Here is a 12,779-nt window from a genome sequence, read left to right on the forward strand (position 1 = left end):
CCCCCTTTCCTTTGTATACCGTCTACAAGCTATTGAATTGGCGATCATTAAGGTTTAGTGGGTATTTTTCTCTTTGGAGAGTTCACAATCTAAGGGGCCTTTTAACTAAAGCTTAGTGCACACTTAATGCAAAGAAGCCCATAGGTATAAAATGGGTTTCTTACCATTTAGGGCCAGATTCTGTAAATGGTGTCTAAATTGGCCAGGTGCTGTTTAAAGAATTGCAGCTAACAGCACCTACCACAGAACTTAGGCAACTGCAATGTAAGCAATTCCTACTTTGACCTAGGTGCCTGCATAGACTCAATCACGTTGCCTACTTTTTTTTTAAACAAGCTTTTAATGGTCCGGACAATTACCACGCTGATTAAAACCAATTAAAGCAATGGTGGTGGTATGGTGCCTACCACCGCCTAACTTACAGCACCATTTACAGAATCTGGCCCTTAGTGCACGCTTAGTTTTAGTTAAAGGGCCCCTAGGTTTGTACCCAAAGTTAGGGTGGGTTAAGTGACTTTCCCTAGATCACAAGGAGCTGCAGTATGCGTATTGTTATGTGAATATATTTGCTGCTATGCTTATTCTTGCTTTACACTGTTTTGAGTGAATTTCTTCTTAAGGTTGGTAAATAAATTCTAATGACGATATAAATGCTTTGTGTAAGTATTGCTAATTAGAATTTTCTTTTTACTGTTTTAGTTGCAAACATAATTATATTTCTGTCCAGTCAAGTTTGGCCAAAGCAACATCTAAAGAAGGGAATGTGAAAGATGTTGATAAATACCAACTATATCACAACTTTACTTGCAATATCAGTAGAATTCAACATCATCAGGTAAGTGCAGACTATTGACTGAAGACTATTAGAAAGATAAGTGACACTTTGCCTTTTGTGCTACATTATCTGCCGCTGCAAAGATTCTTACTGATCAGTTAATATAGAAATAGAGAAACATAGTACAGTCAAACCTCGGTTTACGAGTGTTTTGCAAGACGAGCAAAACATTTGCAAAATTGGCACCTCGGAAACCAAGTTTGACTCAATTTACGAGTGCCACCCCCTGCGATCTGGCATTCCCCCCAGCGATCCGGCATCCCCCCTGCTTGTGTCCCTCCCCCAAGCACTGAAATAACATCCCTTACCCCGATTTGGCACTGGCACCAGCACCAACGCATAGGACATGCCAGTGCCCGAAGATCCTCCCTCTTGGCTGTGCTGTGCTGGGTGGTGAGTCGGAGATCCTCCCTCTTGCCTGTGCTGGGCTGGACTGGGCCTTGAGCATTTGCGCATGTTCAAGGCCTTCTGGTCTCGCTCTCCGAGATTCTGAGCATCTGAGAATCTCGGAGAGAGTGAGACCAGAAGGCCTTGAGCATGCGCAAATGCTCAAGGCCCAGCCCAGCACAGGCAAGATGGAGGATCTCCGACGCGACGCGACGCACTGCCCAGCCCAACACAGCCAAGAGGAAGGATCTTCCAGCACTGGCATGTCCTGTGCGTTGGTGCCGGTGCCAAATTGGGGTAAGGGATGTTATTTCGGTACTTGGGGAGGATGTAGTATCACGGGGGAGGGTGGGGGGACGACGCAAGCAGGGAGGGGATCCCGGTTCGCAGGGGGGGTATGGAGCAGCGCTGGTGGCCTCAAGGGGGGGGAATGGAGCAGCGCCGGTAGCCTCGGGGGGGGGGGGGGGGGGAGGAGGTGGAACGAATCAAAGCAAGTTTCCCTTACTTCCTATGGGGAAACTCGCTTTGATATACAAGCAATTTGGTTTACGAGCATACTTCTGGAACGAATTATGCTCATAAACCAAGGTTCCACTGTACTTAGCTTTTAGTTAAATGCTGAATACTTAATGCCGTTTGTGAGCAAGAAAGATGGCTGCTGATCCAAATTGTTCATGATATGTCCTTTGCCCTGATACAGCGGAAGCAAAACGCAGGCTTGCCTTTGTCAGCAGCGGACAATCAACATTATAGAGTATTCAGCGTTTAACTAAAAGCTAAGTACTTGAATTGAATCATATGACACAGATTTACTGGTTGAACCACAAGAGAGAGAGAGAGAGATTTATATGTATTTATAACAAACAATTGCTAAAACGTTAAAAGTTTAAAGTTAAATTATCAATTGAAGGATAGAGAGGATTTTTACCGATGAGGATTTTCCCTTTCAGGTTTGCTGGCAAAGTTTTTGACTGGCGGTAAATGGAGATCTGAGGTTTTTTTTCTTCTTATTTGATTAGTGAACTGGGTACTGTGAAATTGAAATTGTTGACCTAGGCTTTAAATGTATTTGAAACAATGCTTTCACCGACACAGTAGACTGCACTGATATTAAGGGCTCCTTTTACAAAGATATGCTAGCGTTTTTAGCACACGCACCGCATCAACATGCGCTAGCCGAAAAACTACCGCCTGCTCAAAAGGAGGCGGTAGCGGCTAGTGCGCGCTATTCCACGTGTTAAAGCCCTAATGCATCTTTGTAAAAGGAGCCCTAAGTGATATAACAAAAAAGAAGACAGAGAGAGTATACTTTATCGTGGATAATTCTTTTCTCTCTAGATTGCTTGTATAGATTGTGTGCTTGAAGTCACTGCTTATCCCTTGGTGATATAGACTCTTGCTTCTCTTTGAGATTCTGCCAGGTACTTGTGAAATGGATTGGCCGCTGTTGGAAGCAGGATACTGGGCTAGATGGACCTAATATGACTATTATATTTTCAGCACTGATAACTCAGAATGAGTACCATATTTCCCCGCATATAGGCCGCAAAAAATGCCTATACACTTCTCCCTCCGTATTCACGGTTTCGTTTATTTGCGATTTTTCGCATGCTGACCCTCCCCCCCCAAAAAAATTACATCATGAGTAAAGTATTGTACTGATAAAAAGTTTGGCGCTTACCAGCTTTCACCCTGAAAATCGCTGCTTCCCAGCGTGCACAGAGAACAATGCTGCTTCCCAGCTTTCACAATCGCTGCTTCCCAGTGTACACAGAGAAAAATGCTGCTTCTGTATTGCTTGGTAGACTGGTATAGTCCTTACGAATGGGTAATATGCTTCACAGCTACCAGCAGGTGGAGACTGAGATCAAACTTGTATATCAGTATAGCATGCCCCTCTTGCTACTCCAGTTTTCCTCAGTCTCTGGTAGCAGGTGGTAAGGCTTTTCAGCTCCCCTCTTAGCACTTTTGGAACTTTGTGTACTTTTTGTGCTGGATAGGCTTGGGAGGGTTCTGTTTGGGGATCCATCCAACCTTGGGGGTGTTAAACCCGGCGTGTCTCGTGCTGGGTCCCTTCCCCCACCTTCCTCCATCTCCCCATATTTTTATAGTAGGCCTCAACAGGCAGCCTGGCCCCCTGGTTGGTCAGTCTTCCAGCTTTGAGAGCTGTGGAGTCTGTTCTGACTAAGTAAAAAAAAATAACAAAAAAATCCTGAAATGTGCTGGTCTAAAGGGCTCATTTCCCTTTGTAACTGCCTTTTTTTCTGTGTTTTTTTCTCAACTAACTGGCACTTTCTTTACAGCTAGGGTGGTTTTCAGCACAATGAGCTCTTTTAAAGGAAAAAGTGTTGTGCAGGCTAGAGTGGTGGGGAAGCCTCGTTGGCAGTGGATGCCAGTGGCCAGGGCACCCCACCGCATGTGCCTCATGGGTCGGCTTCGTATTGTGGGGAAGCCCGGACTTTCCCCAACGCCCACGTGACAGTCGCTGACAGTCATGGAGCACCGGATTCCCTTACTACCGGTTCGGCTGGGGATTCCCTTTTCGTGTCGGTTGGTTCATCGGCCTCAGCGTCAGGAAGGTCCCAGGCTTTTCAGACACGACAGGCCTCAGGAGCTCCAATATTGGTGGTTTCAGGTTCAATTTCGGTGGGAACCTCCTCATTCATTTCAGTTACCTCAGGTGACCTTCATCCTGTTCTGGAAATACAGGGTCAAGGTATGTCAGGGTCCCCTGCTGGGGCAGGGAGTTCCTTGGGGCCGCCGTGGGGCTTTCCCCCTGAATTTATGTTAGCACTTTGTAAAGCTTATATGCTGCTGGCAGGAGGTTCTGTGTCCACTCTGGGGAGTCTCGGAGGGGGGGGGAGCGGTTACCCTCAATGTCTTCCCCGGTGCGGCCCCAAACAGCGGCGGTTTTGCCCCCTCTACTCCTCTCTCATCCAAATGCCCGAGGGTCTCTTGGGATGAGGATTTTTTTCCCAGGGGTGCACGAGGTGATTGATGAGGACCTGGACCCTTGGGGAGAATTCCAGGATCCTCTTGGTGGGCCGGATTCCGCTGGCGAGGGGTTCGAGCACCCCCCAGCCGGCGAAGATGCGTCTGGTGTGCATTTTTCAGCAGGAAGAGCTCCATGAGTTAATCCTTCAGGTCTCCTTTGTTTTGCACTTTGAGAACCCCGTGTCGAAGTCCCCGCGTAAGGTGGACCCCTTGTTTAAGGGGATTTGCTCTGCTTCCCACTCTTTTCCTATGCATCAGGATATTTGGGACATCATGCTCGCACAGTGGCAGGTGCCGGAAGCCCCTTTTCGTTTTGCATGCTCCATGGCCTGCCTGTATCCAATTCCGGAAGGGGCTAGGGATACTCTGAAGTCGCCTGTAGTGGATGCGGTGGTCTCGGCCATCTCTAAGCGGCATACCTTGCCTGTTGAGGGCGGTGCGGCCATGAAGGACGTGGAGGTGCGTAAGTTGGAGTCCCTCCTTAAACAGAGTTTTGATGTGACAGCTCTGTCGGTCCAGGTGGCTATGTGTGGCAGGCTAGTGGCTCGGGCGTGTTTTCATTGGGCCCAGCATGTACTTGATGATAAATCTGAGAATTGGGACTTGCTAAGGCAAGCAGTTGCCAAAATTGAATTGGGTGCTTCTTATCTCTCGGATGCCATGTATGACCTCATGCAAGTTTTTGGCCTTTGGAGTGGCAGCACGCCGTACCCTGTGGCTTCGTGCTTGGTTTGTGGATTCGGCGTCCAAAGCTAAGTTGACAAAGTTTCCTTTTAAAGGATCTTTCTTGTTCAATGAGGACATGGACAGGTTGGTTCAGACTCTCACTGATTCCAAAGTGCCTCGTTTGCCTGAGGGGGGGGGGGCCTAGACCGCTGGCTCGAGGAGGCGCTACTCTTGGACATGGGCATGATTTTCGCCGCTTCTGCTCTGGTAGAGGGGCTGCCTCTTTTCCATCTTCTGGGCTCTCTAGAGGCAGGGGAGGGAAACTGCACAGTGACACCAGGAAATTCTTTTTCACTGAGAGAGTGGTTGACCGCTGGAATAATCTTCCACTTCAGGTCACTGAGGCCAGCAGCGTGCCTGATTTTAAGGCCAAATGGGATAGATACGTGGGATCTATTCACTGAGTTAGGTGGGGAAGGGTCATTGCGGTGGGCAGACTGGATGGGCCGTGGCCCTTATCTGCCGTCTAATTCTATGTTTCTATGTTTCTATTCTTCCAGTGCATGCAGTCCTTTCAGGGGGCCCACTGCGGTGTAGGTAGCACCCCTGCCGGGTCCCCTGCTGCCTGTCCTGCCCAGTGACTCCTTGCCGGGCGCCCATCTTGGTTCCGGTGGATGCATGACTGCGAGAATTTTATCCAAAGTGGGCAAACATCAAGTCCGATCAGTGGGTTCTGGAAGTGATCCGGGACGGCTTTGCTCTGGAGTTCACCTGGTCCTTGCCAGACCATTTTCTAGCTTCTGCCTCACAGGTGGTGTGGAAGCAGCAGGCCTTTCGCCAGACCCTTCAAAGATTGTTAGATCTCCATGCGGTGGTACCAGTTCCCCCGCAGGAGTGGGGCACAGGTTGGTACTCGATTTAGTTTGTGGTGCCAAAGAAAGAAGGGACCTTTCGACCCTCCTGGATTTGAAGGAGGTCAACAGGATTTTTCACGTGCCTTCTGCATGGAAACTCTGCGGTCTGTGATTCTGGTGGTTCAGCTGGGGGAGTTTCTGACCTCTCTATATCTGACCGAGGCCTACTTGCACATTCCCATTCAGGCCTCCCATCATCGTTTCCTGCGCTTTGCAATCTTGGGGCAACATTATCAGTTCTGTGTACTTCCCTTTGGTCTGGCCATGGCTCTGTGGATGTTCACCAAGGTGATGGTGGTTGTTGTGGTGGTATTGCAAAAAGAGGGCATTCTTGTTAATCCCTACCTGGACGACTGATTGATTCAGGCCAAGTCTTTCCAGGAGAGCACTCGGGTCATGGCTCGGGTGGTGGAGTTTCTGCATTCGCTGGGATGGGTAGTCAATCTTGCCAAGAGCCGGTTGTCTCCATCTCAGTGCCTGGAATATCTAGGGGTCCTGTTCGACACCTCCTTGGGGAAGGTCTTCCTTCTGAAGGCCCGAATAAGCAAATTACAATCTCAGATTCGCCTGCTTATGGCATCTCGATGTCCTCGAGCGCAGAATTTCCTCCAAGTTTTGGGGTTGATGGCAGCCTCCCTCAATGTCGTGAGGTGGTCATGAGCCCACATGCGTCCTCTTCAGTATACTCTTCTTTGGAGGTGGTCACCTCAGAGGCACAGTCTGGATCACCCTGTTCCACTTCCGGGCTTAACTCGGGGCAGTCTTTGTCGGTGGCTCCAGACCTCCCATCTTGTTCAAGGTGCGAGTCTGAACCAGCTGCAGTGGACGGTGCTGCTCACAGATGCCATTCTTTTAGGTTGGGGAGTTCAGTGTTTAGGTCATTCAGCTCAGGGCACCTGGTCCATGGAGGGGCGTCTTGGTCAATCAGTGTCTTGGAGACCAGAACCATCCGTTTGGCATTGCTAGCCTTCCTTTCTGATGGGCAAGTCAGTCAGGGTTCTGTTGGCCAATGCCATGGCAGTGACCTATGTCAATCATCAGGGGGCACCAGGAGCACTTTGGTGGCACAGGAAGTGACTCTGCTCATGGTCTGAGCAGAGTCGCACCTTTAAGAAATATCAGCATCTCACATAGCCAGTGTGGAGAATGTTCAAGCAGACTTCCTAAGTTGTCAAGTGCTAGATCCCAGAGAGTGGTGTCTAAGCCAGGTGGCCTTTCAGTTGATAGTGCAGTCTTGGGGTCAGCCCCTCATGGACCTGATGGCCACAAGTGCCAATGCCATAACATCCTGCTTCTTCAGTTGTCGCAGAGATGATCAGGCCAAGAGCCTGGGTGCTCTGGTTCAACTATGGCTAACGGAGGGGCTGTTGTATGTGTTCCCTCCATGGTCATTAGTGGGCAGAGTTCTTCTCCGCATAATTTTCTATCCGGGCCTCGAGGTTATGGTGGCTCCGGATTGGCTTAGACGAAAGTGGTACGCAGATCTGGTGAGGCATCTGGTGGCGGATCCTCTTCCTCTGCCTCTCTTGGACGACCTTCTAACTTAGGGTCCCATTCCAATGTTCGATCCGGGTCCCTTTTGTCTTACGTCTTGGCTTTTGAAAGGGGTCACCTAGGTAAGAAGGGGTATTCAGATAAAGTGATCTCAACTCTCTTGGGGTCCCGGAGGCTTTCCACCTCTCGGGCTTGTGTGAGGGTTTGGCATCTATTTGAGGAATGGTGTGATGCGCGTGAAGTGGTCTCTTTTCGTGCTTCCCTGCCTAACATCTTAGAGTTCTTGCAGGATGGCCTGGAAAGGGGACTGGCTTGGTCTTCTCTCCAGGTTCAGCTTACGGCCTTATCAGCCTTTCGGGGGTTAGTGAAAGGTCAGCGTTTGACTGCCATTCCTGATGTGATTCGCTTCTTGTGGGCGGCCAAATTGCTCAGGTCTCCCGGGTGGCCTTCTGTTCCTTCTTTGGATCTGAATCTGGTTCTAGTGCGTTGAAGGGATGCAGTTCTGAACCAGGGAGGGCAGTTCTGAACCAGATCCCTGTGTAGGGATCTAAGGCCCTTTGAAAGACGTATTAAGCCTTTCTCATTCCCTCTCCCCTCCTGCCACGTAGACATTCTAAAGCAAGGAAAATGTTAGCACCTTGTGACAGAATGCTGAGGCGTTCCCCCCTCCCTTCTTGTCACAAGACCCCTGTCACATATTAACCCTTATCTTAAGCTGTCCTTATTTGGAAAGGACATCAGCTGACAGGCATTACATTGCATACGTGCAAAGACTCAGGTCTGTCCACGTGTTAATCAGGCCCGTGTCTAAGTGCTGAGTTGGAGGGTGATCACGAGGTAAAGGGCAAGTGATCACGATGTAAAAGCATGTACCTGTGTTCCCACCAATGTAAAAGCATATACCTTTGTATCCACCAATCATTTGATGTGTAAACGAGGGAGTTACTATGATGTCATATGCATAGAAGCATAATAAAAGGGACTCAGAGCTAGCCATTGGCAGCGCCTCCATTCCAACTCATAGACTGCGTGTGTGTGTTTGCTGTGTTCAATCCCTACAGTGCGTCCTCCTTTTGAACCGTTGGGCAACTGCTCTTTGAAGGATCTTAATCTTAAAGCGGTCTTCTTGGTGGCCATTACTTCAGCTAGACATGTTTCTGAGCTGCAGGCTTTCTCTTTTACGGCTCCCTTCTTGAGATTTTCTAGGGAGCGGGTTGTCTTGAGGCCTGTTCCTTCCTTTCTGTCAATGTAATTTGTAATGTAATGTAATTTATTTCTTATATACCGCTACATCCGTTAGGTTCTAAGCGGTTTACAGAAAATATACATTAAGATTAGAAATAAGAAAGGTACTTGAAAAATTCCCTTACTGTCCCGAAGGCTCACAATCTAACTAAAGTACCTGGAGGGTAATAGAGAAGTGAAAAGTAGAGTTAGAGGAAAAATAAAAATAAAATAAACATTTTAACAAGACAGCATTGATCTAAATACTTTGGAAGGTAGAAGAGAGGAGAGAAAGGAATAGAAGCAGAAGGGGGAGCCGTTGAACAGTAGAATTCTGGAGAAATTTAAATGATAGAAATAGAACAAAACAAAGACAAAAGGCAAAACAATAGATAAGATTAAAGATAAATCATAAGCTGGAAAGAAAAATAAAATAAAACTTTGTCTTCAATCCACGGTTTCAGCGTCAGTGATGAAGTGGAGCAAGTAAGTTTAGGAGGAGCGATTGACATTTCCAGAAAGGGCTTCTTCAGGGAAGAGACTTGGCAGACAGTCCCTGGATGCCTATGTCTCCTCCCCTGCGATGTTCTCCCATCCATGCATTCCCTCCCAGACACACTGCCCGTGCCCCAGCCGCTCCAAGGAGGCTGCCCCAGATGAGGCCCATGGTGAATGCAGGATTCTCTCCTCTGCGGGAAAGCTGCCCGGAGCCGACAGTCGATCTTCTTAGCGGATTGCATGGGGGGAAGAGTTCACACTCTTGGTAGGATCGGGTCTGTGTGCTCTCGGTGGTTGTGGCTGGTCTCGTTGCTGCTTAGGTGTAAAAGCAGTTGATCTCCACTGCTGCTGATATTTAAAAGCAGGCAGATTGATCTCTCCAATGGACTGCAGGGGGAGGAGTTCACACTCCTGGCAGGATCGGTTCTGTGGGCTCTTGGTGGTTGAGGTAGGTCTCGCTGCTGCTTGTATGTAAAAGCAGTTGTTTTTCTACTGCTGCTGATATTTAAAGCAGGTAGATTGATCTCTTAAACGGGATATAGGGGGAGGAGCTCACATGCCTGGTTGGATCGGGGCAAGGGCTCCTATTATAGGCAGCTGGTCTTGCTGCTACTTAGGTGTTAAAGCAGTTGATCTTCCTAGCGGACTGCAGGAGGTGTGGAGCTCACACTCCTGTCATGATCTGGTCTATGGGCTCTTGGTAGTTGCGGTTGGTCCCAATGCTGCTTAGGTGTAAAAGCAGTTGTTCTCCCACTGCTGCTGATATTTAAAAGCAGGTAGATTGATCTATCCAATGGAATGCTGGGGGAAGATCTTATATGTCTGGCTGGATCGTGGCAAAGGGTTCCCGGTAGTGGCGGCTGGTCCTATTGCTGCTTAGGTGTAAAAACAGTTGATCTTCTTAAGTAGTTTCTCCTTTTCATGTCAATCAATCTGTAGTCATCCCAGTTTTGGGTAGTTGGGAGGGCTCTTCTGAGCAAAAACAGCTGTGCAAGTTGGATGTCAGTTGGGTCCTTCGCTCTTATGTGCAGAGGACACAGGAGATCAGGAAATCAGATCATCTCTTTGTCCTTCTAGCGGGTCCTCATAAGGGGAATGGCGCTTCTAAGGCTACTATTGTGCGCTGGATCAAGAAGACTATTGCTTCTACTTATCTTCTGAAGAAGAAGCCTATTCCAGAATTTCTCAAGGCTCATTCAGGCAGCTTCTTGGGCTGAATCTTCTCTAGTGCCTCCAGTGTATATCTGCAAGGCTGCATTCTGGTCTTCTCTACATTCCTTTGTCTGACACTACTGTTCAAGCACGTCAGGACGCGGGGTTCGGTGAACGTGTTTTGATGTCGGCCCTTTGGGGGTCCCACCCTTGATGAATACTGCTTTAGTACATCCTATCCGTAAGGAACTATACCAGTCTATCAAGCGATACAGAAGGAGAAATTAGGTTCTTACCTGCTAATTTTCTTTCTGGTAGAACGGTATAGTTCCCCACCCTTTCTGTCTTTGTGTGATGATTGCGGTTTTTTGCTTGCGTGCAGATTTTGAATTTTTCTGTGGGTTCTAGTATTTTTCTAGGGCCGGGGAGAATTAAGAACAGCGACGATGGCTCAGCTAGCTTAGCTGGTGAACTGTGGGGATGTTTTATCTCCAGGATTCAGTTCTACACATGTTGTTTACAGATGTTTGTTGTTTTTACACTCTTGTTTGGAGTGTATTTTACTGTTTCAGTTAAGAATTTTCCTAGGTTCTGCTTGGCTATTCGGCAGACTGGATTAGTAGAGGGGAAGCTGTACTGATATACAAGTTTGATCTCAGTCTCCACCTGCTGGTACCAGTGAGGTATAATACCCATCCGTAAAGGAACTATACCGGTCTACAAGCTAACAGAAAGAAAATTAGCAGGTAAGAACCTAATTTCTCCTTTTAGAACAGCATGTCCTGTCTCTTCCAGGCAAGGGAGTTTTACAATGAATACCCAAATAAAAAAAAACAAGTGAACAGGGAGTGCTTCTGTGATTACTAGCATAAAATGTGATATTAGGAAGGGCTGTAAAAATATGTGGGAGAGATTATCTGTATAATACTTCCTGAAAAATTTCAATGCTTTTTTTTTAGTACATGAAGTTGTTTGCTATTAATTTTACAATTCAGTCCATTGTTGTAATGGACTAATTATAGCTATGATTTTGCCACAGAAATCTGTTTGTTTGCTCTTGAGTTGGTACTGTAAGTTTAGCCTTTAAGGAATCTTGTCTCTTATTTGTCTTTGCTATTTGTTTTACTCAGATTTTGGCCATTAACCGAGGGGAAAATCATAAGGTCCTGACAGTGAAAGTCAACGTTCCTGACAGAATGAAGGATGAATTCAGTAGGTGGTGTGTTAATCAAAGGTCTGTGTATTTTTGTAAAGAAATTATATTTTTCTGTACAGCAAAATACTGAAAGGTCTCTTAATTGTCTTATATACAGATTTTAACTTGAAGGGTAGTGATTTTCATATATCTATGTCATTTGTTTAATATATTAACACGTGGATTTATAGTTCTAGAGGGTTCTTTTATTAAGGCGCGCTAGCCGTTTTTGCATGTGCTAAACGCTAACGTGTCCATTATATTCTATAAAATGGCTAGCTTGCCTTAGTAAAACGACCCCTAAGATTGACCCCTTAGTACACACATGTCAAACACAAGGCCCGGGGGCCAAATCCGGTCCGCCTGGCAGTTTTATGTGGCCCTCGGTGACTGTGTTGCATCTAAGTGTGTTGACTGTGTCCCAGTGGCACTCTAAGTGCCTGTACGCACTGCCCCATTCCCAGGAGCGTTCCAAGATTCTCACCATGCTGCCTCAGTACCCATTTGCAGGCAGAAGGATCCAGTCCCAGTGTAAAAGCTAGGTTGGAGCAGGACACGCCACAGAAGTGCCTGACCGCGCCACAGGTGTCTCAGGGTGAAGAAGGTACTAAGTATCTTAATAGATTGGCCCTCGACTTAGCCAATGTTTTAGATTTAAAAAAAACAACAAAACTTTATCTTTATTGAATTTTCAAAATAATTACAAGATAACCTTGTTCAAGAAAATCAGTTATAAAAGGTACAAATACAAATTAAATCATTTCTCTAAGGAAACAAATTAGACCATAATCAATCCTTGGAGAATTCCTGGAAAATGTGAAGAGAAACAATAATTCTTACAATAACATAATATAAAAGAATAGGCTTAGCAGTAAGGTTCCCTGTACAACTTAATTAATACTAGCAGTAGACAGTTTCTTCATATCAAGAAATGCGCGCAAGTGTTCAGGTAAAAAAAAAGACATATTTAACTTCAAGATACTTGACCAAACATTTGCATGGGTAGGCTAAGAGAAAAGTTGCCCCCAGCGTCACTGTCTCAGTTTTCATTGCCAGGAAAAGTTTACGTCTCTCTTGTGTTTGTCTTGCGACGTCTGGGTTTATATAAACCCTTTTCCCCAGAAAAGGTGATTGAGAATTTCGAAAGTATAGTCTCAGAAGTGAATTAGCGTCTTGCTCAAACACAAAAGAAACCAGTAAAGTGGCTCGCTCTGTGGAGTCTATGGGCGATGATTCAAATATATCTGTAAGATTTAATTGTTCCACAGCTGGACCTTGAGGAGTGACTCCTAACTTTTTGGTAGGAATATAATAAATATGATTGACCGGAGGAATTAAGTCAGCTGATTATTTCAATACTTCAACAAGATATTTTCTTAGCATTTCCATAGGTGACACTCCAATTGAATGAGGAAAATTG

General features: G+C 46.6%; 1 protein-coding gene across 20 annotated transcripts in view; it reads left to right on the forward strand.

Moving 5' to 3' along the window:
• The window catches only part of SRBD1 (S1 RNA binding domain 1), a 307,187-nt gene that overhangs the window by 90,090 nt on the left and 204,318 nt on the right, over positions 1-12,779 (forward strand). For all 20 annotated transcript variants that reach the window (XM_033935755.1, XM_033935737.1, XM_033935739.1 and 17 more), the window contains 2 exons: positions 700-835; positions 11,295-11,398. In XM_033935755.1, coding sequence (XP_033791646.1) covers positions 700-835; positions 11,295-11,398 — 240 coding nt within the window. The remainder of the gene's footprint in view (positions 1-699; positions 836-11,294; positions 11,399-12,779) is intronic.

Source organism: Geotrypetes seraphini, chromosome 3, assembly GCF_902459505.1.
Source record: "Geotrypetes seraphini chromosome 3, aGeoSer1.1, whole genome shotgun sequence".
Classification (NCBI taxonomy): domain Eukaryota; kingdom Metazoa; phylum Chordata; class Amphibia; order Gymnophiona; family Dermophiidae; genus Geotrypetes; species Geotrypetes seraphini.